Source organism: Pelophylax lessonae, assembly GCF_965119305.1.
Source record: "Pelophylax lessonae genome assembly, chromosome: 8".
In the NCBI taxonomy this organism is placed as follows: domain Eukaryota; kingdom Metazoa; phylum Chordata; class Amphibia; order Anura; family Ranidae; genus Pelophylax; species Pelophylax lessonae.
Genome location: NC_138775.1, coordinates 220,347,437 through 220,374,698, shown reverse-complemented (window position 1 = coordinate 220,374,698; position 27,262 = coordinate 220,347,437). Strand labels below are relative to the sequence as shown.

At 44.8% G+C, this 27,262-nt stretch overlaps 1 protein-coding gene across 1 annotated transcript in view; it reads right to left on the bottom strand.

Moving 5' to 3' along the window:
* The window catches only part of QSOX1 (quiescin sulfhydryl oxidase 1), a 124,738-nt gene that overhangs the window by 45,956 nt on the left and 51,520 nt on the right, over window positions 1-27,262 (bottom strand). Inside the window, exons 2-3 of the mRNA XM_082266482.1 lie at window positions 11,805-11,905; window positions 6,531-6,579 (exon numbers count right to left, since the gene is read on the bottom strand). Of these exons, the coding sequence (XP_082122608.1) occupies window positions 6,531-6,579; window positions 11,805-11,905 (150 nt within the window). The remainder of the gene's footprint in view (window positions 1-6,530; window positions 6,580-11,804; window positions 11,906-27,262) is intronic.

Sequence of the window (27,262 nt, the reverse complement as noted above, 5' to 3'; positions counted from 1 at the left end):
GGCGGATCAGCTGGTGTTTGGTGAGGAGAACTTTCCTGACAATGTGCCTGATAAGGTAAAACCTAGCAAGTCTCAAGTGACTGATAAAACTATTTTTGTGCCATTTAACACCTTGGCTAATACTGATGTTTTGCCCAATGACACCCAGGCTGGTAATATTATATCCAGCAATACTTCAGGTGCTGATGTTTCCACTGAGGAAAAATTGCGTTTAAAAAGTGACATTGCAGCAAAGGAACTACAAGAGCCAGAACAACCCGTTAACCCCCCCTTTTGCTGAGTCAAAGGCTGTTTGTCCAGTCACAGCTGCTGTCTCTATACTGCAGCATCAGGACACCTGTGGTACTACAGCAGAAACTGTGATAGTGAATACTGGTTGTTCTGACATTACTTCCAACACAGGTGTTCTGAATAATCCTACTAATGTGTGTTTAATGGACAATCCTGCTGGCTCAGTACAAGCAGTTAATAATAAGGATAATAATAATAATGTACCAGCTAAAGTTACATCGGTGTGGGGTCTTGGCCCTGATAAGCCCTCTTTTGCTCAGGTGGTACGCTCTGCTCCTGGTAATATTATTAAGCCAGGGCTGCAGCCAATGAGGAACCCTGTTTCCAGGCAGAGATTTACACCACAAACTGCCACTTTGAGCACCCCTGGTTCCGGTCTTGGGTCTCTGGCTTCTGCTGGGGGTCCAAGACGTAATGTCGTTATACTTAAATGGGAAGGTGGTGCAGTCTCTCCAGCACGGCGTGTGGTGGTGGATATGATTTTGGAGATGGGCTTTGGGGCGAATGACCTTTATGCCCTAAGACATGTAGCTGGGAGCCGGGAGTACACAATCAGCTTCACCAGGCCGGAGGGTCTTGACCTGTTCTGGGAACGATATGAAGCTCGGTGCAGGTCAAGACCCGAATGGGAAGATCTGGCACCAGTTGCTGTTTCGCAGAGATCAACGGTTAAAAAAATAACCATCATCCTCAATAATGAGAGTGTTCCTGCTCGGGACCTAGAGGTCTGGTTAAGGAACTATGGTGAGGTTTTGACAAGGCTAGAAAAAATCCTTGATGAACGTGACATCTGGACCGGGGGTTGGTCAGTAACGGTCAGGTTGGCCAGGGATGGGAATGTTGTCCGTCACCTGCCCTCCTCGGCTTTCATAGGGAGGGATAGGATGACTATTTTTTATCCTGGTCAGCCAAAGCTATGTCACAGCTGTGGAGAAAAGGGGCATTTTAGCTCCTCCTGTTCAGCCTTAATATGTTCAGTATGTCGGGGACAGGGTCATGTGGCCAGGGACTGTACCCAGGCGATAAGGTGCAACCTGTGCCTGCGCCTTGGCCACCCCTACAGCCGATGTCCGGAAGCCTGGCACAACATGGAGAAGGAGGTAGTAGATGAACTGTTGAGGCTGGACGGGATGGAGGATGAGGCCCCTGGTGTACCATCCTCCTCAGCGGTGACTGACCCCCCAGGTCCTGTTCAGGATCCCTCCCCAGTTTCTGTGGCCAACCCTCCTGTGTCTGTAGGTATTCCTTCTGTGGCTGTCTCTGTGTCCCCCCAGCCTACTGTACCCGCTCCTCTTGTGTCAGAACCTTCTAAGTTTGTGCCCCCCGAGTCAGTTATGCCCCATGAGTCTTCCCCTCCTAGGTCTGACTTAAGGGAAGGTCCCCCCCCACCAGAAGTGGTAGAGGGTACCAAAAAGGGTGCTGCGGCTTCCTCTGTAAAGAAGTCTTCTGTGAAGACTTCAAAGAAGAAGAAAACAAGAGATAACCTCTCTGAATCTGACCTGCAGTATCTAGAGGAGAGAAGGAAGGTTGTGAGGCGGAAGAGACAGACGGTGAGGACGGAACAGGGACAGGAAGCCCCAGTGTCTGTCCCCAACCGTTCTAGGGCTTCTGCATGGGATATCTCCTCATCTGGAGCTTCTTCTGAGCAAAATTCTGATTCAGAAATGGAATTGGAGGAGGCCTCAAGAAAGAGAGAGGCTTCTGGTGATGAGCAGCAGAGGGGAGCTAAGAAGCAATCCACCCAATAACCCAATGGCGGTTCCCCCTCCGTTAAAAGTGGTGACAATAAATGTCGCCAGTATTAAGTCGGTAAGAGCTCGTTCTATGGCCTTCTTTTTGTTCAGCCAATTAGATGCTGAAATTTTATTTTTGCAGGAGACTAGGCTCACCTCCTTGGCAGATATTCATATGGCCAAGAGAGAGTGGAGGTATGGTCCATCTTACTGGTCTCTTGCAGCCGAGCCTTACGGCGGGGTGGCGGTGTTGTTTAAAACCGGCATGGTAACTGTCCGGCGGGTTATTGAGGTGGAGATTGGGAGATGTATGGTCTTAGATGTTCTTGTGGGAGGGCAGGACCTGCGCCTAATTAATATTTATGGGCCGCACACAAAGTGGGACAGGAAATGCCTTTTTACAAGGATCAAGCCATTTCTTTTTACATCCCGGCAAGTGGTTTTTGGAGGTGACTTTAATACTGTGACTAGGCCCAAGGACAGGAAGGACTTCAATGACCGGCTGGGATATGATAGCGTTTTTTTAAATAGTATGGTTAGGGATGCTGGTCTTGTGGATGTGCACATTAAGCACCTTCCGGATGACACAGGGTTCACATTTCATCGAGGTAATAGTCAGAGTAGAATAGATAGGTTTTTTTTGAAGGAGGCCTCTGCTTTCTCACCCCCAGTGGTGCAGGCAGTGGAGTTCTCTGATCACTGTATGCTATCTGTGGTCTTGAATGCTTCAGACTTCCCTCAGAGGGGCAAAGGCATCTGGAGATTAAATTCGACTCTCCTTGAGGAAGAACATGTTAGACAATCCTTTGAGGAATTCTTTCAGGCACAGGTGACCATCCTGGACTTTTGTAGCAGCAAGGCTGAGTGGTGGGAGCTGACCAAAAAGAGGATTGCTGGATTCTTCAGGGGCCTAGCCAATAAAAAACAGTTTAATAGATACATGACCTACCAACGTTTGCGGAGGAAGCTGGATATTCTTGTCTCGAGAGGAGGAGATCCTGGGGCAATCTCTGAAGTGAAAATCCTCCTCAGGAAGTGTCAATATGTCCGGCATACCTCTTTGGTTCTGGAGCGGGACTATGGGAAATACCACTCGCCTGACCCTTACCAGAACTGCAAACAGGGTGTAGCTGTTAAGATGGTTGTTGGCCTTAAGGATAGTACAGGTTCCTTGACAAAGTCCAGGTCAGGGATCCTGGAGGTCGTGAGGTCTTTTTATGCTGAACTTCTTGGGAGGAAAGAGCTTGACCGAGACAAGATGGAAAGCTTTTTGGACTCTACTCCAGGTCTAAATGGTGGAGATGTCCCTTTGATGAATTTGACAGAAGAGATCACAGTTGAAGAGGTGACGAGGGCAATTGAACAGCTTGCCATCAAGAAGTCACCTGGACCGGATGGTCTGACGGCTGAGTTTTACAAAGCCTTTAAGTCTATTCTGGCCCCACATTTGGTAGAGATTTTTAACAGTTGTCTTGCTGAGGGGGTGCTTCCCCCTTCCATGAGACACTCAGCTGTGATTCTTCTTTCAAAAGGTAAAGATCCTTCGATGATTGAGAATTGGCGCCCCATCAGCCTTCTCAATGTCGATAGAAAGGTGCTGGCGAAGATACTTTTTTGGCGCCTATCGGCAGTAGCAGAGTCTTTGCTTTCTCGCCATCAGCACTGTTCGATCCAGGGTAGGAGCACCTTCACAGCGGTTTTAGCTGTCCGGGAGGCCTTGGAGCAGTGCAGGGCTGCAGGCTGGGGAAAGTATCTACTGGCATTGGATTAGGCAAAGGCTTTCGATCGTGTCAACCATGAGTACCTGTGGTTGCTCTTTAGTAAGTACGGTCTGCCGGGTGGTTTTGTCGATTGGTTAAAAGTCTTGTATAAGGGGGCAGAAAGCTTCCCTCTTGTTAATGGTTGGGTTGGACAGTCCTTTGAGGTTGGCTCTGGGGTGCGCCAGGGTTGTCCCCTGAGTCCCCTGCTCTATGTGTTTGCAATCGACCCCTTCATCAGGAGGCTAGAGAGCAGCATGTTGTGTGGGGTACCAGTGGGAATCCCGGGTGAGCCGCCTTTGAGGGTTGTTGCCTATGCGGATGATGTGTCAGTGATTGTCACTGGGACAGATGAAGCGGAGGAGGTGGTCTCTCTGACATCACAGTACTCTGAAGCATCAGGCTCCAAAATCAGGAAAAGAGTGACGTTTTTTGGATGGGAAAGGAAGGTGAGGGGTTTGATCTCCCAGACACCTTTCCAGTGCCCCAGGAAAAAATTAAGATATTAGGCATTGAATTTGGACCTGGCGATTATGGCCTCAAAAACTGGGAAGGCAGGCTGGAAGTTGCCAATACTAAGGTGGTCAGCTGGAAGAGGTGCAAGTTATCTCTGAGGGAAAGGGTTGATCTGATTAAGACTTACCTGATACCGATCTTCTTGTATGTCAGCCCTGTCTGCATCTTGCCAGTGTCTCTCTATGCTAGGATCTATAGTGTGTTCTTCCAGATGCTGTGGGGGAACAGACTGAACCCCATCAAGAGGAATGTTACCTATCTATCCAGGAGGGAGGGTGGCTTAGGTATGGTCAACCCCGTTCTTTTCTTTTCACTGCTATTTCTCAAGTTTAACATTGGTAGTATGCTTGCAGTGGAACCTCCTGGATGGGCAGGCATGTTTAGATCTTGGTTTAGGCCTTTTCTGCGACTTTGGGAAGAAGGTGGCCAAGTGAAGAATCTCAGGGGTCATCGTGGTCAGCTCCCAGCCTATGTCGCTCCGTGTCTGAAGTTGCTGCGGCAGTGGCGACTGTCAGCTGAAGATCTCAGATCCGCTCCGAGGAAAGTCCTTATGAGCCGAGTCTTGAGCGAAGTCTTTCATGACCCACTGGCCTTAAGGGATTGCCCAGGCCCAATTTTGAGGGAAGGGTTAAGATTGATTAATTTGGCTAGAGTCCCCCTTAAATTCAGGGATCTGGCCTGGTTGTGCTTCCACGGGAGGCTCTATGTTCGGGGCAATTTGAAATTCCGCAGTGGGATGGATCGTGGTTGTCCTCGGGAGGAATGTACAGGTGAGGAGGAGACTATGGACCATTTTCTGCTTCTTTGCCCTTTTAACATAGAGGTGTACAAACAGGTGGGACGGGCCCTCGGTGTTCCTTTCCTCTCCAGGCTGGGTTATGCTGAGTGGGTGTATGGAGCATTCAATACTGGTGGGGGCTTTTGTTTGGATACACTTTTTTTAGTTAGCTTAGTAGTCCGTTATTACACCTGGAATGCACGGTGTCAGGTCACCCTTCGGCGTAAAATCCTTCCTGTTCAGGTGGTGGTGTGTGACATTCTGCATGAGGTGGGGAAGATTCGGGCGCTTGAGAGAGACAAGTGGAGTCAGAGGGCTTGGTTGAAGGCGTGGAGGGGTTTCAAGCCTCCCTGACTGCCAGGAGTCTCTTTCCCGGGTGTGGCTTTCTGTCTCTTATCACCCTAGATTTTTTCTTAATGCTTAGTTTTTGATAAATGGCTGCATACATAGGTGATGGGTTGTGCCTCTTAGGCCCTCTCTGCTGCTTTATGTAAATAGTTTTCTATGAATGTTGGAAGTGGATTATGTATATATTGTATATATTCTGCACATGGATGTGTATTCCTTTGTTTTCTGTTGGAATATTGTACTATAGTTCTGTTTTTTACTTTTGTATAAAATTTGTTGCTTGATTCTTTTCAATAAAAGATCAATAGTGCTCCATCATTGGTGTCAGTGGAAGGAATAGTGCTCAATCATTGGTGTCAGTGGAAGAAATAGTGCTCAATCATTGGTGTCAGTGGAAGGAATAGTGCTCAATCATTGGTGTCAGTGGAAGGAAAAGTGCTCCATCATTGGTGTCAGTGGAAGGAATAGTGCTCCATCATTGGTGTCAGTGGAAGGAATAGTGCTCAATCATTGGTGTTAGTGGAAAGAATCTTTCCACATAGTTGGTGTCAGTGGGAGGAATTGTTCCCCACTGCTGGTGTCGGTAGAAGGAATAGTGCCCCATAGTTGGTGTCAGTGGGAGGAATTATTCCCCACTTTTGGTGTCAATAGAAGAAATGGTGCTTCATTGTTGGTGTCAGTGGAAGAAATAGTGCCTCGTATCAGTGAGAGGAATAGTTCCCCAAAGGCCAGATAAAGGCAAGCAAAGGCTGCATTGATCCCACAGGCTGCACTTTGGATCAGAAAGACATTTTCCCCTGTTGGAGCAAATTGTACCATGCCAAATATAGGGTTTAGTTGAGCTTGTTCTGGACCAAGCATGGGTAAAGGGGTTCTATATATTGAATATGGTTGAACTTAAAGGACTTGATTTTTTCAACCTGACATCTAACAATGTAACAATAATTACAGTAAGATTTAAAGCAAATTGAAAAGTTACATGCTGAGATTACCATAGAATATAAAGAGCATCTTAAATTGAAGACGAGCCAATATTTTCTGCCACCCACTAAATAAAATAAAGAATCAGTGAAAAAAAAACGATGAGAGAAGAAACTGCTCACATACATTGACTTCGGTCAGCCTGTGACTTGTCTTTTGTATTTGAATGGAAGAACTGGAAAGATAAAAAAAACAATATGCAATATAAAGGCCAAGGCAAATGGGAATTTATAAATTAAACATTATAAATGATTATAAAAAGCTGAAGTATATTCTACTTCCTGGTGTGTCAGATACCTGTGTCCTTGTGTCAGATACCTGTGTCCTTGTGTCAGATACCTGTGTCCTTGTGTCAGATACCTGTGTCCTTGTGTCAGATACCTGTGTCCTTGTGTCAGATACCTGTATCCTTGTGTCAGATACCTGTATCCTTGTGTCAGATACCTGTATCCTTGTGTCAGATACCTGTGTCCTTGTGTCAGATACCTGTGTCCTTGTGTCAGATACCTGTATCCTTGTGTCAGATACCTGTGTCCTTGTGTCAGATACCTGTATCCTTGTGTCAGATACCTGTATCCTTGTGTCAGATACCTGTATCCTTGTGTCAGATACCTGTATCCTTGTGTCAGATACCTGTGTCCTTGTGTCAGATACCTGTGTCCTTGTGTCAGATACCTGTGTCCTTGTGTCAGATACCTGTGTCCTTGTGTCAGATACCTGTGTCCTGTAGTGACCTTGTGCAACAAAATGCTTTACATTGGTAAATACACTCACCGGCCACTTTATTAGGTACACCTGTTCCATTGCTTGGTAACACAAATTGCTAATAAGCCAATCACTTGGAAGGAACTCAATGCATTTAGGCATCAGAACAGACAACTTGCTAAAGTTCAAACCGGGAATCAGAATAGGGAACAAAGAGGATGTAAAGTGATTGTAAAGTCTGAGGGGCTGAGGGAGGCTGCCAGCACACAGAAGGCTTTTTATCTTAGGGCAAAGAATGCATTAAGATAAAAAACCTTCTGACTTTACAACTCCTTTAAAGAGGAAGTAAACCCTTCTCTGCAAATTGTACCTATAGGTAAGCCTATGATAAGGCTTACCTATAGGTACTGTAAATATCTCCTAAACTTGTACCGTTTAGGAGATATTTACCTTACATGCAGCCAGTGACATCACTGGCGCATGCGCTCTGAAGTAACGGCCGCTCGTGCCGTTCCTTCAGAGTCCTGTGCCGTGACCATCGGCTCGCGCGCGCGTGCGCAAGAGTGACGTCACCGCGGCTCCGGCCAATCAGATGGCCGGATGTTGCGATCCCAGAAGACGGGCGACTGGACATGTTGCTCATCATAGAGGTAAGCGGGCGGCACGGCGGGGGCTCGTTCTAAGGTAAGCATTTCATAATGAGCTAGTAATTATGTGCTACTCTTTCAGGGTGAAGAAAAAAAAATATGTGGATTTACAACCTCTTTAAGTGACATTGAATGCTTACAGCTGGATACACACTATCCAACTTTTGTGGTTAGATTTCCTTCAGATTTACCTTTTCTATGTAGTGCAAGGGCCTGCCAGATTGCATACACATTGAAAGTGTTTAGGTTTGACCTTATATTATGTGGTTTTGGTAAGTCTAAAGGAAAAAGTCTTCAGATAATCTTATAGTGTGTATATGGCCCATTAGACATAAAATGTATTATCAACTACAGCTGCATCCAATCAGATGCAGCCACTGTCAGGGTATTCTGATTGAAATCTAATAATGCAGCCTAAACCAGAGAAACAGAATATTTCCCATTGTGCCCACCCACCTCTTTTTTTATTTTTTTTGGAAAGAGTGGGGAGGGATTGGCACATCTGTCAGGTTTTTTTTATTGCTGTCTGTGTCCTTATTACTATCCCATTGACACCCTGTGTGTCAGGGAGTGATCAGGGATTACATCACGGAGACAGGAAATCTCTCTAGTGTTCTCTCCTTTTTACAAGAACGTTGCAAATTGTAACCTGCATATATTTCCTTCAGTGCAGGTTTTCATTTAAAAGCACAGTTATCCTTTAAATGTCAAATGTATTAGTACATAAGCTTTATAAGCTGAACTCCAGGAAAACTAACCAATGATTTACATTTAAAGGAGTTGTTTTACTTGCCAAGGATTTGTATTGCTGTCTATTCATTCCTAAGATTAATAAAGCCCCAACACTGACTGGTGGATGACCCCATTTACAATTAAGAGAAACAATGATGTCCTCCCTTTATGCCCAGCTTTCTTACTGAACTGCAGATCAGCAGCAGACTGGTGAAGTCATCCCGCTGCACATATTTTAGAGTCGGTTCACACTAAGACGACAACTCTGTACTACTTCGGGGGAGACTTGTGCATTGCCATGCACCACGACTTCGGAGCGACTTGCAGGGACTTCACATAATGGAAGTCTATGCAAGTCGCTCCGAGGTCGCCCCGAAGTAGTACAGGACCCTTTTTCTAAGTCGGAGCGACTTGTGTCGCTCCTATTAGAACGGGTTCTGTAGCGGTCAATGCACCGCGAAGGAGCGCGACTTGTCAGGCTGAGTGTGGACCGAGTCTTAATTCTACCAGCACGTTGTTTGTCAACAATTGCATGCAACACACTTGGTTGGCTCCTAGTCCTGCCCCTGCCTTTCTCAGTCTTCAAGAGAGTGTTGCCATGTCAAATTTAGGTGCTGTGACATTATGAAAGACGAGGTGATTGACGGACGCTATGTATCACCTCGCATGCGTTCATATGCAGGAACCTGGGTCACCTTGGCAGTGTTGATTCTAGACCAGATTTTGTGGTCCACTAGTGACCACCAGCAAGTGGTATAAACAAAGCAGGATTCGAGCAAGAGTTTGCTCTTTACCTGGGATTCAGGAAGGAAGAAGAAGAGGAGGAGGAGACGGAGGAAGAAGAAGAACAGAAGGAGGAGGAAGAATGAAGAATAGGAATAGGGGGAGGAAGAAGGAAGAAGAGGAGGAGGAAGAAGAAGAAGGAAGAAAAGCAGGAGAAAGAAGAAGGAGGAAGGAAGAAGAAGGAAGAACATGAGGAGGAGAAAGAAGGAAGAATAGGAAGAGCAAGAAGGAAGATTAGGAGGAGGAAGAAGGAAGAATAGGAGGAGGAAGAATGAAGAAGAGGAGGAGGAAGAAGAATGAAGAAGAGGAGGAGGAAGAAGAAGGAAGAAGAGACAGAGGAGGAAGAAAGAAGAATAGGAAGAGGGAGAGGAAGAAGGAAGAATAGGAGGAGGAAGATGGAAGAAGAGGAGGAGGAAGAAGAATGAAGAAGAGGAGGAGGAAGAAGAAGGAAGAAGAGACAGAGGAGGAAGAAAGAAGAATAGGAAGATGGAGAGGAAGAAGTGGATAAGGAAGAAGGAAGAAGAGCAGGAGAAAGATGAAGGAAGAAGGAGGAGGAGAAAGGAAGAAGGAAGAACAGGAGGAAGAGGAGGAAGAAGAATAGGAGGAGTAGGAGGAGGAAGAAGGAAGAAGAAGTAGAGGAGGAGGGGGGAGGAAGAAGAAGAGGAGGAAGAAGGAAAAAGAGGCGGGGGAGGAGCAAGAAGGAATAAGAGCAGCAGAAGGAAGAAGAAGGAAGAAGTAGGAAGAGGTGGAGGAAGAAGAAGGAAGAAGAAGAGGAGGAGGAGGAAGAAGAAGGAAGGAGGAGGGAGGAGGAAGAAAAAGGAGGAAGAAGGAATAAGGAAGTAGAGGAGGAAGAAGAAGAAGGTAGAAGAAAGAAGGAAGAAGGAGGAGGAGAAGAAGGAGGAGGAGGAGGAGGAAGGTTTTCTCACCACATTTGTTTTGTTTGGGAGAAGCCCTTCACGTGTGAGATATGAATCTCTTCTGTTTAGTTAGTGCATGGATGGCAAGGATTTACTTTCGGTTTTGTTTGTTTTCTATCCAACCTTTTAAATAAATCTGCTACAAGTCAGATTTTAAGAAAACCTGCAGTCTGGACTCCCTTTTCTCAGGGAAGGTGATCCCCATTTGAGCTAACCCCCCACACTGCTTGCATGAGTTTTTTCTTATCAAATAAAGACATTTCATGATTTAGTAATGAATATGTAGCTGCAATTTACATTTGCCTGGAGTTTGGGTAAGACAAAAGGATCTGCAGTGACTAGTGATACATGTTAAGTAAGATTTCTTTCCTTTAGCAACACACGTTGAACAAGAGAAACCATTGGGTTCCCCATCAATGCTAAATAGCATGAGTGGAGGAATCTGTCACTGCCAGCTATTGCATTCTGACAGCTTCTGCACACATGGCTGTCAGAATAGTGACTGTGTCTGGCTGTTGTCACTGTCAAGCCGATAAGTTTACACCCAGCTCTGTCCATTTCTTGGATTTAAGTTTACCAAGTCAGGTGGTGCTAACAGGGTTATTCACAGCTTGAATTTCAGCCAATTCAACATGAATCAGCCAAATCTCAAGTGTGGCTAGCATACCTCAAAACAACCAATTATCCATCATCTCTCACTGACTGGTCTATGTGTAGCACCCTTTAGTGTGCTACTAGTGTTAGTGTGGGCAAGTTAAAGTTATCACTCATAGTTAGTTTGTGAGTCTGAAATTGGGTCAGGGTTTACTGCAGGTCAGGCTGTATGGCTCCACAGAGGCAGGTCTCTAGTACCTCCCCCTGGATCTAGAAGTTTGGAGAAGCTTCTAGAAGTTAGTGGGTGGAGGCCGGGAGGGCTGATCTGCATATTTGAGGGAACTTGGCTAATCCCAAGTCAGAATGTCCTGGCAGGGTGGCTGAGTCAGCCCTTATGGGGGAGCAATGCCAGCAGGGGAGTTAAATGGAAGATGGAGTGCTGGGGAGACTATCGGTGGCTTTAGAGGGACCCCTGGGTATGGGGGATCTCTGCCTCCAGGCTGGTTTGGGAAGATCCTGACAGCATTGCAGTTTGAAAAGGACTCTTGCCTGAGGAACAGCAGGGAGCAAAGAGGACAGAATGAGTACATCAGCACACCCATGGATTTACATGGGGAGAAATTGCCACATGTATCAAGCTTTCAGGAGGTCAGTGCTGTGCTTAACCCTTCCTATTCTTTGCTCCTAGTCCTCAAGGGACTTTTGCTTTTCAATCATTAAGGACTGGTGGAGTCCAAGAAGGAGAACAGTCAAGAATTTTGTACATAGGAAGGAAATTGTCCTCATCCATTGTTTCAGTCAAGTGGGTATCCCGTAACACCTTTACCTCATCCTAGTTATTACCCCTAATAAAACAACAAAACCAAGCTCAAAGACTGATTTCTTGTGTCTGGGTGAAAAATGTTTGTTGTCTGGCTGTGCAGGAGTAGGGAACCAGTTACCAGCAGGAAAATTATACCTGATTGGTTGTTAATGATTGCTGAAAAAATAAAAATTAAAATGATTTAAAAAGTATCAGCTACCTTCATGGTAGGAAATCCTTGTACGCCATACTCTCTACAGACTAAAGCATTTTCTTCATTTCCACAGTCTAGGACAGCCAGGTACACTGCAGGTCTCCAATCTGTGAAAAGAAATCAAGATATTATTATGTCTATTCCATTCAAACATCAGTTCAAAGATTTTTTCAGAAATATGAGAGTTACATTTATTTTCTAATAAATTATAAATATAATAAAAAATGTAGCAATGAAAAGTGGAAATGTTATCTGTTATCATGTACCGGAATACAGGCTTTAGTATAATTACATACTTTTAACTTGCAGCTAGCTGTTTAGTCAGATTTTAGCTTTCGAAAGTTTAACAAAGACATTTCTGATTGCCTGTCTTTGTCTGATTAACTCAGGGGATAATCTTCAGGCATATGGGTGTTTTAAAGTAGAACTATGGCCTCTCATTAAAAAAAAAATACGTTCCTAGCTTGAAATTACACAAAAAATCGTTCCTCAATCAAATACTGTGTCAATTTATAACTAAATCCTATTTCCTTTTTGTGTCCTCTTCAGTGTATCTGCTAATTATTGCACCCTGGTTGTTAGTGATGTCAGGCTACCCTAAAATAAGCTGGATTTGTATGTAAAAGAATCATTACTTTGTCACTCCCTTTAACTACTTTCTTTCTTATCTAATTTGATGTAAATTTTCTACTTTTAAATATTGGAAAAAAGGCCTTTTGAAAACGTCACAGGAAGTGACGAAACGCGTCAAGGTTGTGGAATGCACGTCAGCACGCTACGCACCACGTGGAACGCAAGCTGGAACAATCCGCTCACCACTCTGCTAGGAGGTGTTTGTAAGCTGTTTCTTTGCCTGCAAACTTGGAGTTTGAGTCTTTCTTCGCTCCGATTTTTATGAATATTTGATGAATAAACTTTTAAAACGATAATACACTATCTGGAGCCTTTCTTTTAACCCCATATCCTGAGGATCGAGATCAGGTAAGGAGGAACCTAACCTGTATCCCACCAGGATCATCCACAAAGGGGACCCCCAATCCAGCCTGAAAGGCCTCCAAGCGCTGTAGGTCCTAGTGCTATACAGCATATAGGACCCAACAATTCTGGTAAGTCATTTATTTCTACCACAAGCCACAGGAAAAGAGGAATCCACATCACGAAAGTCACAAACTTTTATTTACTGAGCACGAAGCACTTTACACCTGATCACCACTTGAAAAGACTTTATTGAATTTTACATTTATTTTATTCACATATATATATATATATATATATATATATATATTTTCACTTATACTGTAAAGATAAGTTTTCAACATTGTTCACATACATTAAGGTAATTGTTTTTCTGCGGCAAGCGCTGTATATAGCCTAGGCTATTTTTCTATCATCCATTTAAATCTACAGCTGCTGCCACACAATATATATTTTTATATTTATATCTCACTAATTACACACATATTTTTATATTTTTATCTTATATTTAATCAAAACCTTTTCCGAGGCGTGGGGAGATACACTAGTATAGTGTTATCTTTTTTCTATCTTCGAAGAAAAAAAATGTCTCTGGGTTGTTGGTGTCACTGTAAAGAAAAAAAAATCCCTGCAGGGGTGCCACTGAAATGAAAAAATGTCCCTGAGTTTGTAGTGTGACTTTAATGAAAAAATGCCCCCGAGACAGTGTCATGGAGGAGAAAAAATGCCCCTGCGTTGGTGGTGTCACCAGTAGAAAAAAAACTTGCATTAGTGGTGTCACTGGAAGGAAAAATGCACTTTGTCGGTGGTGTCACTGGGTGGAATAAATGGCCCGGTGTCAGTGGTGTCTCTGGGAGGTAAATATGTCCCTGGATCTATGGCATCACTAAAAGGAAAAAACGTCCCTGCATTGATGATTTTGCTGGAAGAAGCACTATTCCAATGCTCCTCCACCCCCACCCCCTCCCTCAACCTTCTCAGTACAGAGCTCTTCCCTTATTTCCACCCCCCCCCCCCCCCATTGTAAAGCCCAACACTAGGAATGCGCTCAGCAGTGTTAATTTTGGCAGCAAATTTCAATTTGGTTTTAGTCTTAGTCTTAGGACTAAAATGGCATTTTAGTTTTAGTCCCATTTTAGTCTTCTGCAAGTGTTTTAGTTTTAGTCGTATTTAGTCGACTAAAACTCCAGTACATTTTAGTCAACTAAAACGTCCTACATTTTAGTCGACTAAAACGTCCACTCATTTTAGTAATCTATAATCGAATGGATGTAGTTCAATTGTAATTTGTAATGCATTATTTAAGCATTTCTGTACAATTTCCAAACTCATTATATACTACTGCTGGTCCTGGAGTGAAAAATCGAATATGTTATTATTTATGGTATTAAGCTTTGAGCATGCACCAGTGTTAATTTTGGCAGCAAATTTCGATTTAGTTTTAGTTATAGTCTTTTGACTAAAATGCCATTTTAGTTTTAGTCGTATTTTAGTCATCTGAATTGTTTTAGTTTTAGTCGTATTTTAGTCGACTAAAATTGTGTTAATTTAGTCGACGAAAACGTTTTAGTCGGTTTTAGTCGACGAAATTAACACTGGCGCTCAGACATCTTCAGACTTGAGCAAGCTGTAAAAATGCAACAGAAGACATTCCCCACCGTACAGCCACATGTATATGTGCCTCTTGCATACATGTGGCTGTGGGAGGAGGATACCTCCGCTGTCTATCATTGGCTGTTGGCCTTGACAGCTTCCCAGTAGGATAGCTCAGGTGGGTTCAGACTCATTCCCAAACACAACTGAGCTCATCATTACTCATCCCCCATCTGCCTCAATGTAGATCCTCCCCTTCTCCCCATTACAAAGTTTCCCCTCCATCTAAGTACAGGGCACTTCCACCCACCCAGTGGCGTCACTATGGGGGTGTGGGGTTTGAAAAAAAAAGCCCTGACTGGCAGCATCATGCAGATGCTTTGGCTTTAATGCTGTCTGAGACATTAACCTGAAATAAGTACAGTAATACAGAATTTACACTTTTTTTATGCTTTTTCTGGGTCTGGGATACAAAAGTGGTTGTAAATCCTCACATATACCCAGTAAAGTGACTGGCATCAGATGATACACAGAGATAAACCATTCCTCCTACATAAGTTGTACCTGTTTATCTACCCCAATCTTTCCCTTACATCTATTCAAAGTTCAGAATATACACAGGATCTATAAGCTCTGAAAATCAGGGAGCAGAGAGCTGAAGGTATATCAGTGAGGAGAGCTCTGGGAGCTGATTGGAGGGAAGAGACACATCCCCTTCACACAACACACAGGAAAAGAGCTGAGTCTGTCAATGACAGACTGTGCCCTCCCTGTCACCATTTTTCACTTGGTGTCAGGAAAACTTTATTGAAAGTGACTCCTGCTTATAGCAGAGGAACGAGGCAGCAGACAGAAATGACAGTTAGTGCTCTGGATTAAGACAAGCACACACTATAGTGGGCATAGGTGTCCGCAGCTTATTGTATTAGGTTGTGCACCCCAAAGTTCAAACACACACACTTTTCTCTGCAGCCTCAGCTGCACTAGACAGTGAATGCAGGGCCGATCCGAGGCGGGTGCCCGAGGTGCGGTGCACCCAGGCGCTTAAAAATGTTAAAAAGGGGGGGGCGCCGGCGCGCCGGCCGAAGCTGCCATTGACTCCACTGTCTCCTCCGGATACTGTGCAGAGCCAAGCCAGTCAGCCAGACTACTAGTAAATCCTTCCTTTCCATTCCAATCCCCAGCACAGCGCTTACTTACTGACCAGCCCGGAAGCGGCGCAGCCTCTGCTTTCTTTCTTCCTCCGGCTGTATTGTATCTCTGGTTGCTAGAACCGCTAAGCGTCTAGCAACCAGTGACGTCGGACCTTTTTCCACGCCCACCTTATGTCATCACTAGGCTCCCTGCTGCTCTTTATGTGGCTCGGAGTCTCCGCCTTCTCTGTCCCTCAGACCGGAAGTACATGGAAGCTCCTCTGAGGTGTGTAGAGCGCAGCATGTTCCATCTATGCAGGATTGGTAAAGCGGGAGGTGAAGGTATGTAATAGAATGTGGCTTCCACAGAGACAGTTTACCTGTACATGGCGCGCTGACAGTGCTCAATGTTTCTTTCTGCTATAAGATGGTTGATTCATAGAGTGAAATCTGGAGGGAGATGACATGTGCAGGCTCTGCCAATCACATCACTGATTACTGTGTTCAATGTGCATGACATGTAAGTCTCATGCACACACAATGTATTGTAAACTCTCTTAGAAGCCTTTCATCCTTCCAGAAAAAGCGCCTGACATTGTAACGTGGTTACAGGCATCAAGCTCTTGGGCGATAATTCATTATAATGGCCAGAATGCCATTTTATTCTGACCATTTAAGTGGATTAAAGCTCAAGTGCTATATGTACCTAGTGTAAATGTCAAGCTTTTTCTTTCTGCCAAAACTGGCAGTGATTTTTTTTTTTTTTTATCTGCCACTAATAAACTCTAAAAACCTATGTGTGTATGGACACAGGCGAACATGCAGGAGCCTTTAGAGGCAGAGGGAAAAAATGCCATACATTTTAGTCTATGAATAGAGTGCAGCATTTCAGGGACATGAAGGGTACAGCACAGACTTCCCTCATATGGGCATGTAGGGTAATTTACTGATTTTGGTGGAGATGAGTTCTGAATTCAGACATATTATACAATAGAGTGCTGCATCTCACTGCAATTTATATAGAAGGCTTTGCTCAGGGGTCTGCAGTATGTAATGACTAGCACAACAATAATCCAATGAAGTAGTCTGCAGCATGTGATGGCGTCTGGTGTTTTTTTTTTTTTTTCTTCTGAATGCATGTAAATACACCAGCTCTATGGGAAATCTTGGTCAGCTTGACATGGCACTGCTACCGAACCATAAGTGACAGGGAAACCAAACTTGGGGAGCACGTTAAGGGGACCCTGGACTACGGCATGGTACATTACCTAGGCAAGCTGGCCAACCCCAAAATTGGATATTTGGTAGTTGTGGGTATTCCCCAAGTTTGGTGTCCCTGTCACTTGTGGTTCGGAAATAGTGTCGTGTCAAGCTGACCGAGATTTCCTATAGATGCCAATGTTAAAAACCAGGAGTCATGACACTGGTAGGCTGCATTTGGTGGGCACTGGTAATCTGCATTTGGTGGACACTGGTAGGCTGCATTTGGTGGACACTGGTAGGCTGCATTTGGTGGGCACTGGTAGGCTGCATTTGGTGGGCACTGGTAGGCTGCATTGATCACTTGTATCATATCCGCAGTCTCTGACCATCTCCTGTCTGGGGGCTCTGTCTAACAGACTCTCTAACAGATGCCCTCTCTGTCTCCATTAGAGAGACCCCCCCTCCAGTTCCCATTAGAGTACTTTGCTTCTCTTACTGTAATTTGTTTATTGTTAATAGATCGTGGGAGGGTCCCGGGGTAAGGAAGACTTCTTAGAGGAGCATCTCTGTGTTTGAGCCATTGCCATAGAAACATTTGTAAAGGGGAGGAGTTGGTAAGATGACCACGCCCATGTGGGGGCGCCAGAAAAATTTCTGCACCCAGGCGCCTGTGACCCTAGGATCGGCCCTGAGTGAATGAACGGGAAGTGCTCTGTGCTTAGCGGCTTCCTGTTCATTCATAAACTGAAGCATAGGAAACACAGTTTCCTATGCTTCATATATGAATTAACACAGTGAGTGGGTACGTTCGATGTGTTCATTTAGAAAAGGAAGGGGCCGGTAAAAGACATATTTACTAGCCCCTTCCCCCGTTCTCCATTCTGAAACATCCCCTGCTGCAGCCTGGGGGGGGGGGGGAGAAGAAGAGGAAAGCCAGCAGTACAGAGGGGGTGGCTCAACATGGGGAGACTGGCTAGGAGGGGGTATGGCACTGCAGATAGTAATTACACATAGTAAGTACATAGTAAGTGCACACCTGGCACATCCTCTGCGCATGCCTATGATTGAGGAATATGCTTTGTTTATATTTCATGTCTGAGATCTTCAGCCCCTTTAACCACTTTACCACCGGAGGATTTTGCTGTCTTACGTCCAGGCCACTTTTTGCGATTCGGCGCTGTGCGACTTTAACTGACAATTGCGCGGTCGTGCGACGCCGTACCCAAGGGAAATTTACGTCCTTTTTTTCCCACAAACAGAGCTTTCTTTTGGTGGTATTTGATAACCTGTGCGATTTTTACTTTTTGCGCTATAAACAAAAAAGAGCGTTTATTTTGAAAAAATAACAATATTTTTAACATTTTTTTATATGAAATTCCCCCCAAAAAAGATGTAAAAAACAATTTTTTTTTACATTTTTGGCCAATTTGTTTTCTGCTACCCATGTTTGGTAAAAAAAAATCACAATAAGCGTATTTTGATTGGTTTGCGCAAAAGTTATTCGTTTACTAACAAAGGGAAAGATTTCTGTCATTTTTGGTGTTTTTTTTTTAACGCGTAATGGCGGCGATCTGCGATTTTTTTTTGCGGTACTGCGACATTGCGGCGGACAGATCGGACCCTTGACTGACATTTTTGACACTTTTGGGGGTACCAGTGACATTACTGCAGTAATCAGTGCTATAAATATGCACTGTTACTGTAAAAATGACACTGGCAGGGAAGGGGTTAATTTTATTGGAGAGGGAGGGGTTAATGTATGCCTGGTGCTTACTGACGTGTGGAGGGGGAGGTGACTGAGTGAGTCATGGACAGATCGGATGTCCAGCTATGCTGAACAGTCCGATCTGTCACTCCCTGTCACTTGGGAGATCCGCCCGCTTGTGTTTACACAGGCGGGCGAATCTCCACACTAGATCCCCGACGATCGGGGATGAGCGGCGGCGATCGCCGCTGCTCTTCCCCTGGCCCGACTCCCGCTGTGACCGAAAACAGCGGGAGCGAGCCTCCGGCGGCGCGCAAGCGCCTCCGGCGGCGCGCAAGCGCCGCCCAGAAGGGGGAGTGTCTGACGACGTAGTACTACGTCGTCAGACGATAACGAGCCACTCTGCCGCAGTAATATTACTGTGGGCGGAGGTAAAGTGGTTAACCACATCACGCCCGGCCTATAGCAGAATAACGACTGGGCGGGGGATCAGTTATCCTGACCTGGAGACATATGACACTAGCAGAATAAGCCGGTCACGCGAGCCCCCGTGGGCGCATTGGTAGTGTGGTGTGTCGCTCTGACACACCGCACCTCCGATCTCGGTAAAGAGCCTATGACATAGGTTCTTTACCAAGTGATCAGCTGTGTCCAATTAGCGGCTCTCCTGGCGGGGGGGGGGTCTGTGTTAATAATCAGCGTATCGATTATCAGTGCAGACCCATCAAGGATGCCCACAAGTGCCCACCTAAAGTGCCAACCTGTGCCCACCAGGAATGCCAACCCATGCCTACCAGGGATTTCGATCAGTACCCACCAGGAATACCAATCAGTGTGCATTGAGATACCAATCAGTGCTCATCAGTAAAGCCTGTCAGTGCCTCCTCATCAGTGATGCCTATCAGTGCCACCTATCAGTGCTGCCTCATTATCAGTGCCTGTCAGTGCAGCCTCATCAGTGCCCACCAGTGAAGAAGAAAACTTACAATTTTACAACAGAAACATAGAAAAACTTTTTTTTTTCTTCAAAATTTCCGGGCTTTTTTTATTTGTTTAGCCAAAAAATAAAAAACCCAGTGATGATCAAATACTACCAAAAGAAAGCTCTATTTGTGGTGAAAAACATGATAAAAGTTTCATTTGGGTACAGTGTTGCATGACCACACAATTGTCATTCAAAATACAACAGCGCTGAAAGCCTAAAATTGGCCTGGGCAGGAAGGGGGTGAAAATGGCCAGTATTGAAGTGGTTAAATCACATCTTTCTTTCCAAGTTCAGATGAACATTGCAAGGTAATGAAAATCAGGTATTAAAAGGAAAATCCTGGCAGGTAAGCGATTTACATTTTTGGGTTTTCTTGTGCTTTTTACTTGCAATTTTTTAGAGTTGGTTGTAAGGTCTCTTTAAGATCCCCACTCTGCATAGCATGCATTGTCCTTGCCGTCTCATCGGTTTTTCTGGCTCTTCATTCAAATATAATAATGATGTTCTATGAATGTTTCACAATAGATGGACCTGGACTTGTAGTGTGCAGGACTTCCCAGCAATGTGAGCGGCAGAACATTGGCCTTTATGTAATTTTAATTAAATAGAAAGGGGACGGGGGTGGGGCAGCCCAGCGTAACCAAAAAGCTGAAATGGAATCTCCAAAGTAATATAAATCTGTTCCACTTCATTAAAGCCTTACTTTCTGCTTGGTGTCAAACTGTTCTTTTTCTTCCTTACTACGCACATACTGGAGTACATGATGTGAAAATGGTGTTGTATTAGCCGTTAGTTACCTGAGCCCTGGACTGGTTCAGCAAATATTAGCACAAAGTTTAGAAGTAGACAAATATCACTGGGGTGCAATGAGTCACACTGACGTCTCTATGTCTTCTTCTCAGACTATTCTATCTCTCTTACAAACATTGACTTCAATTCAGCAGTCAAGCAGCAATACAAAATCTGCCACCAGAATTAGCAAGTTTAAAGGCATGTCTTTCAGTGGCGGCTGGTGCTCCATGGGTCGGGGGAGGGGGGTCTCTAGACGGACCTGATCACGGACCACACCAGCTTAACCACTTAAGCCCCGGAAGATTTTACCCCCTTCCTGACCAGGGGGTATTTTGCGATTCGGCACTGCGTGAATTTAACGGACAATTGCGCGGTCGTGCGATGCTGTACCTAAACAAATTTTACATCCTTTTTTTCCCACACACAGAGCTTTCTTTTGGTGGTATTTGATCGCCTGTGTGATTTTTTGATCATGCGCTATAAACAAAAAAAGAGCGACAATTTTGCAAAAGTAACAATATTTTTCACATTTTTTTATATGAAATTCCCCAAAAAAAATGTAAAAATCTAAATTTTTTTAAAATTTTCGGCCAATTTGTTTTATGCTACATATGTTTGGTAAAATAAATCGCAAAAAGCGTATTTTGATTGGTTTGCGCAAAAGTTATTGCGTTTGCTAACAAAGGGAAAGATTTTTGTTGTTTTTTTTTTAACGAGTAATGGCGGCGATCTGCGATTTTTTTTTTTGCGGGACTGCGACATTGCGGTGGACAGATCGGACCCTTGACTGACATTTTTGACACTTTTGGGGTTACCAGTGACATTACTGCAGTAATCAGTGCTATACATATGCACTGTTACTGTAAAAATGACACTGGCAGGAAAGGAGTTAATTGTATTGGAGAGGGAGGGGTTAAGTGTGTCCTAGGGGTGTGTTTCTAACTGTGATTGGACATGGCTACTAGTGTAAAAACAGAGATCAACGGTTCTACATAGTAGAACCGTCTGATCTCCATTTTTACACAGGGGAGAATGATAGGCGGCTTGTTTACATTAGCCGCCTGCCATTCTCCCTTCCCGGTGAACGATCGCGAGTGACCGGTGGACATCGGGTCCGCCGGTCACACGCACTGACTTGTAAGGGGAACGAGCCGGGGCGGGCGCACGCTCACCCACTATTGGCTCACAAGCGAGTGACAGGCTAGTGACGTACCGATACATCACTTTGCCTGGCCGGGGCTGACCGCCGCAGTATATGTACTTGCGGCGGTCGGCAAGTGGTTAAGGCGGCACCCCATACCCGTCCTCCCCCCAGTCTCCGGCTCACTCACCCTGTGCTGCCCCTAAACTGACATGTGGAGACGGTGGTGGCTTCCCCCTCAGTCTCCTCCGTGCCCCCCTTCCTTGGTCAGGCTTCCCCTGCATCTCCTCCCTCCTCCTCCTTCGCCAATAGGATACTTTCTCCTTTCGGCCAATTGGGAAATGGGTCTCAGGACCCGCTTCCGGATTGGCCAGGAGGAGAATCCATGAGACAATAGCGAATATTCATCCGCTATTGTCCCACAACTGGGTGGGCTCAGGGCGCAGTGCTCTGTGTCCCAAGCCCAACCTTTTTTGAAGCCTATTGGAGCCTCTGGCTCTAAACACGTGCTTCAAAAAAAAAAAAAAAAAAATCCCCCATTGGAATCCATGCATCCGGTGCCCTACATGTAGATTAGGGGGCCTGATGCATGGATAGGGGGGCAGCGCCCCTTCGCCCCTAATGGACGGGCCGCCACTGATGTCTTCACATTATAAACATCTACACTCACCGGCCACTTTATTAGGTACACCTTGTTAAGACCGGGCTGGATCCCCTTTTGCCTTCACAACTGCCTAAACTCTTTGTGGCATAGATTAGCATTAGAAGACTGGCACAATGTAGTCATAAAGAGATGAACATGGTCAGCAACAATACTCAGACAAGACATGGCGTTTAAACGATGCTCAATTGGTACTAAGGGGCCCAAAGAAAATATTCCCCCACCATTACACCACCAGCCTGAACCATTGATACAAGGTAGGATAGTTCCATGCCTTCATGTTGTTTATGCCAAATTCTGACTCTACTATCTGAATGTCGCAGCTGAAATCGAGACTCATCAGACCAGGCAACATTTTTCCAATCTTCTATTGTCCGATTTTGTTGAGCCTGTGTGAATTGTATCCTCAGTTTCCTGTTCTTAGCTGACAGGAGTGGAATCCGGTGTGATCTTCTGCTGCTGTAGCCCATTTGCGTCAAGAATCGATGTGTTGTGCAATCAGAGATGGTATTCTGCATACCTTGGTTGTAACAAGTGGTTATTTGAGTTGCTGTTGCCTTTCTATCATCTCATACCAGTCTGCTCATTCTCCTCTGACCTCAAAAAGGCAATTTCGTCCACACAACTGCCGCTTACTGGATATTTTCTCCTTTTCTGACAATTCTCTTTAAACCCTTAGCATGGTTTTACATGAAAATCCCAGTAGATCAGCAGTTTTTGAAATACTCAGAAAAGCTCCTCTGGCACCAACAACCATGTCATGTTCAAAGTCACTTGAATCCCCTTTTCTTCCCCATTCTTATGTTCAGTTTGAACTTCAGCAAGTCTTCACCACGTCTAGATGCCTAAAGTCATTGAGTTGCTGCCATGTAATTGGCTGATTAGCAATTTGTGTTACCAAGCAACAGGAACAGGTGTACCTAATAAAGTACACAGCATGGCCCAGCTTCCTCCCAGGATGTAGCACTGGTCAATGTACGTCAGTAGAGAAAGGGTATGTTAAAGCTCAACTTCAACCCAAACTTTTTACTTTCTCAGATTATAAGGCACCCAACCACTTAAGCCCCGGAAGATTTTACCCCCTTCCTGACCAGGGGGTATTTTGCGATTCGGCACTGCGTGATTTTAACTGACAATTGCGCAGTCGTGCGACGCTGTACCTAAACAAATTTGACGTCCTTTTTTCCCCACAAACAGAGCTTTCTTTTGGTGGTATTTGATCACCTGTGCGATTTTTTGATCATGCGCTATAAACAAAAAAAGAGCGTCAATTTTGCAAAAATAACAATATTTTTCACATTTTTTTATATGAAATTCCCCAAAAAAAATGTAAAAATCAAAATTTTTTAACATTTTCGGCCAATTTGTTTTATGCTACATATGTTTGGTAAAAAAAATTGCAAAAAGCGTATTTTGATTGGTTTTCGCAAAAGTTATCGCGTTTACTAACAAAGGGAAAGATTTTTGTCATTTTTGTTGTTTTTTTTTTTAACGCGTAATGGCGGCGATCTGCAAATTTTTTTGCGGTACTGTGACATTGCGGCGGACAGATCGGACCCTTGACTGACATTTTTGACACTTTTGGGGGTACCAGTGACATTACTGCAGTAATCAGTGCTATAAATATGCACTGTTACTGTAAAAATGACACTGGCAGGGAAGGGGTTAATTTTATTGGAGAGGGAGGGGTTAATGTATGCCTGGTGCTTACTGACGTGTGGAGGGGGAGGTGACTGAGTGAGCCAGGGACAGATCGGATGTCCAGCTATGCTGAACAGTCCGATCTGTCACTCCCTGTCACTTGGGAGATCCGCCCGCTTGTGTTTACACAGGCGGGCGGATCTCCACACTAGATCCCCGACGATCGGGGATGAGCGGCGGCGATCGCCGCTGCTCTTCCCCTGGCCCGACTCCCGCTGTGACCGAAAACAGCGGGAGCGAGCCTCCGGCGGCGCGCAAGCGCCGCCCAGAAGGGGGAGTGTCTGACGACGTAGTACTACGTCGTCAGACGATAACGAGCCACTCTGCCGCAGTAATATTACTTTTGGGGTTACCAGTGACATTTCTACAGTAATCAGTGCTATACATATGCACTGTTACTGTAAAATTACACTGGCAGTGAAGGGGTTAACTTTATTTGAGAGGGAGGGGCTGTGTGTGTCCCTAGGGGCGTGATTCTAACTGTGATTGGCTGTGGCTTGAGGTGTAGGAACAATGATCAACGGTCCTACATAGTAGAACCGTATGATCATTGTTTCTACACAGGGGAGAATGACAGGCGGCTTGTTTACATCAGCCGTCTGCCTTTCTCCCACTCCCCCGACGATCGCCGAGTGACCGGCGGACATCGGGTCCGCTGGTCACACGCGCGGGGGGGTCCGTGACCACGCGGGAGCGCGCCTCCGGTGGTGCGCGCTCGCTCCCCAGAGCCTCACAGGCTAGTGACGTAGACCTACGTCGCTCTGCCTGTGAGGGGCTGACTGTCGCAGTAAATATACTGTGCGCAGTCGGCAAGTGGTTAAAGTATTTGTAAACTCTAATGAAGAACTTCTGTTATTTGCAGTCTTTTGTTCTGTTAAAAGAGAAGTGTGGGATTTTAAAAAACTGACACAATCACCTATATGGCCGTAGTATCAGTCCGATGCTGCAGCTGTCCCCTGCCAGCTCTAAGAACCAAGAACTGAGCGATGACATGACCACTGACTGCTCAGTTCTCAGACTTTACTGAGCAGAGAGCGGTAACTGTAAATCACCGCTCTCTGCTCCGCCCCTCCTGCGCTCAGTGGTGCACCAGGCTGTGGAGGGGGTGGGAGTGGCTGGCTCAGTCTCTCAGCCGTGTGCTGAGTGGCTGAGCCAGCTGGCCGTCAGGCATTTGGGTGGATCTTGACCTTAAAGGAGTAGTAAACCGCCACAGAGTTAAAAAAAAAAAAAAACACCCATAAGGCAATTGCATAATGTGTTAGTATGCATCGCAGTATGCCGGACCTTTAGAGTGGTGACGTCACCAGCTGCATCGAGGGGTAATATCTCCTAAACTGTGCACATTTAGGCCTTGTTCGCACCTATGTAGGTTGCAGTTGATGCATTTTGCGTTTTTTAATTCACATTTTTGATCCACTGAAGTCTTTGGAACCAAAAACAGAACCTGCTGGTCCCTGGCCCTTTTCATAAAATACACAGATGTGAACGTGACTTATAGGAAACCATGTTAAATGGACTGTAATGTGTTTCTGCAAAAAAATTAGGATGCATAGGTGTGAACCAGGCCTTAGGAGATATTAATTTTACCTACAGGTAAGTCTTATTATAGGCTCATCTGTTGGTAAAAATCACAAAGCGGGCTTTACTACCACTTTAATGTCAGGATCCTTCCAGAGCCTGGTCCAGCTTTGTGATGTCAGACCACACAGGGCCATCTTACATAGTTGCCAATATTTGAAAAAAAATTCCAGGGACACTTCTATCACAGCTATCAATTACTTACCACACCCACTTCCATGAAGCTCCGCCCACTCCGCATAATTAATCTCCGCCTACTTATCAGATTATAGGGTCTACTTCATAAAGAGAGAATTACAGGAAATTGAAAAGGGAATTGAAAACTTGAGGCCAAAGTAGCAGAGTTGGAATAATTCTCCCATTCAGCTGCACTACTTCTGCCTAAAGTTTAAAATTCTCATCACAATTCCCTGCAATTCTAAAGTGTGAAATGTGCTCAGGTGTGACCATACAAAAAATGTAATATGGAAATATAAATAAAGTGCAAGGTGTAAATAAGTATGATAATATTTTTGATTATCATTTACATAAAACAATGTGGCATCCTTTCCTTCCTAACACATTACCCAGTCCATAACAGTATAGATCCTAACACATTACCCAGTCCATACAATCCTCACACATTATCCAGTCCATACCAGTATAGATCCTCACACATTACCCAGTCCATACCAGTATAGATCCTAACACATTACCCAGTCCATACCATCCTACATATTACCCAGTCCATACCATCCTATACATTACCCAGTCCATACCAGTATAGATCCTAACACATTACCCAGTCCATACCATCCTACACATTACCCAGTCCATACCATCCTATACATTACCCAGTCCATACCAGTATAGATCCTAAAACATTACCCAGTCCATACCATCCTACACATTACCCAGTCCATACCATCCTACACATTACCCAGTCCATACCAGTATAGATCCTAACACATTACCCAGTCCATACCATCCTACACATTACCCAGTCCATACCAGTATAGATCCTAACACATTACCAGTCCATACCATCCTATACATTACCCAGTCCATACCAGTATAGATCCTAACACATTACCCAGTCCATACCAGTATAGATTCTAACACATTACCCAGTCCATACCATCCTACACATTACCCAGTCCATACCAGTATAGATCCTACCACATTACCCAGTCCATACCAGTATAGATCCTAACACATTACCCAGTCCATACCAGTATAGATCCTAACACATTACCCAGTCCATATCATCCTAACACATTACCCAGTCCATACCAGTATAGATCCTAACACATTACCCAGTCCATACCATCCTCACACATTACCCAGTCCATACCAGTATAGATCCTAACATATTACCCAGTCCATACCAGTATAAATCCTAACACATTACCCAGTCCATACCAGTATAGATCCTAACACATTACCCAGTCCATACCATCCTCACACATTACCCAGTCCATGCCAGTATAGATCCTAACACATTACCCAGTCCATACCATCCTACACATTACCCAGTCCATACCAGTATAGATCCTAACACATCACCCAGTCCATACCAGTATAGACTCTAACACTTTACCCAGTCCATACCATCCTACACATTACCCAGTCCATACCAGTATAGATCCTAACACTTAACCCAGTCCATACCAGTATAAATCCTAACACATTACCCAGTCCATACCAGTATAGATCCTAACACATTACCCAGTCCATACCAGTATAGATCCTAACACATTACCCAGTCCATACCAGTATAGATCCTAACACATTACCCAGTCCATACCAGTATAAATCCTAACACATTACCCAGTCCATACCAGTATAGATCCTAACACATTACCCAGTCCATACCAGTATAGATCCTAACACATTACCCAGTCCATACCAGTATAGATCCTAACACATTACCCAGTCCATATCATCCTAACACATTACCCAGTCCATACCAGTATAGATCCTAACACATTACCCAGTTCACACCAGTATAGATCCTA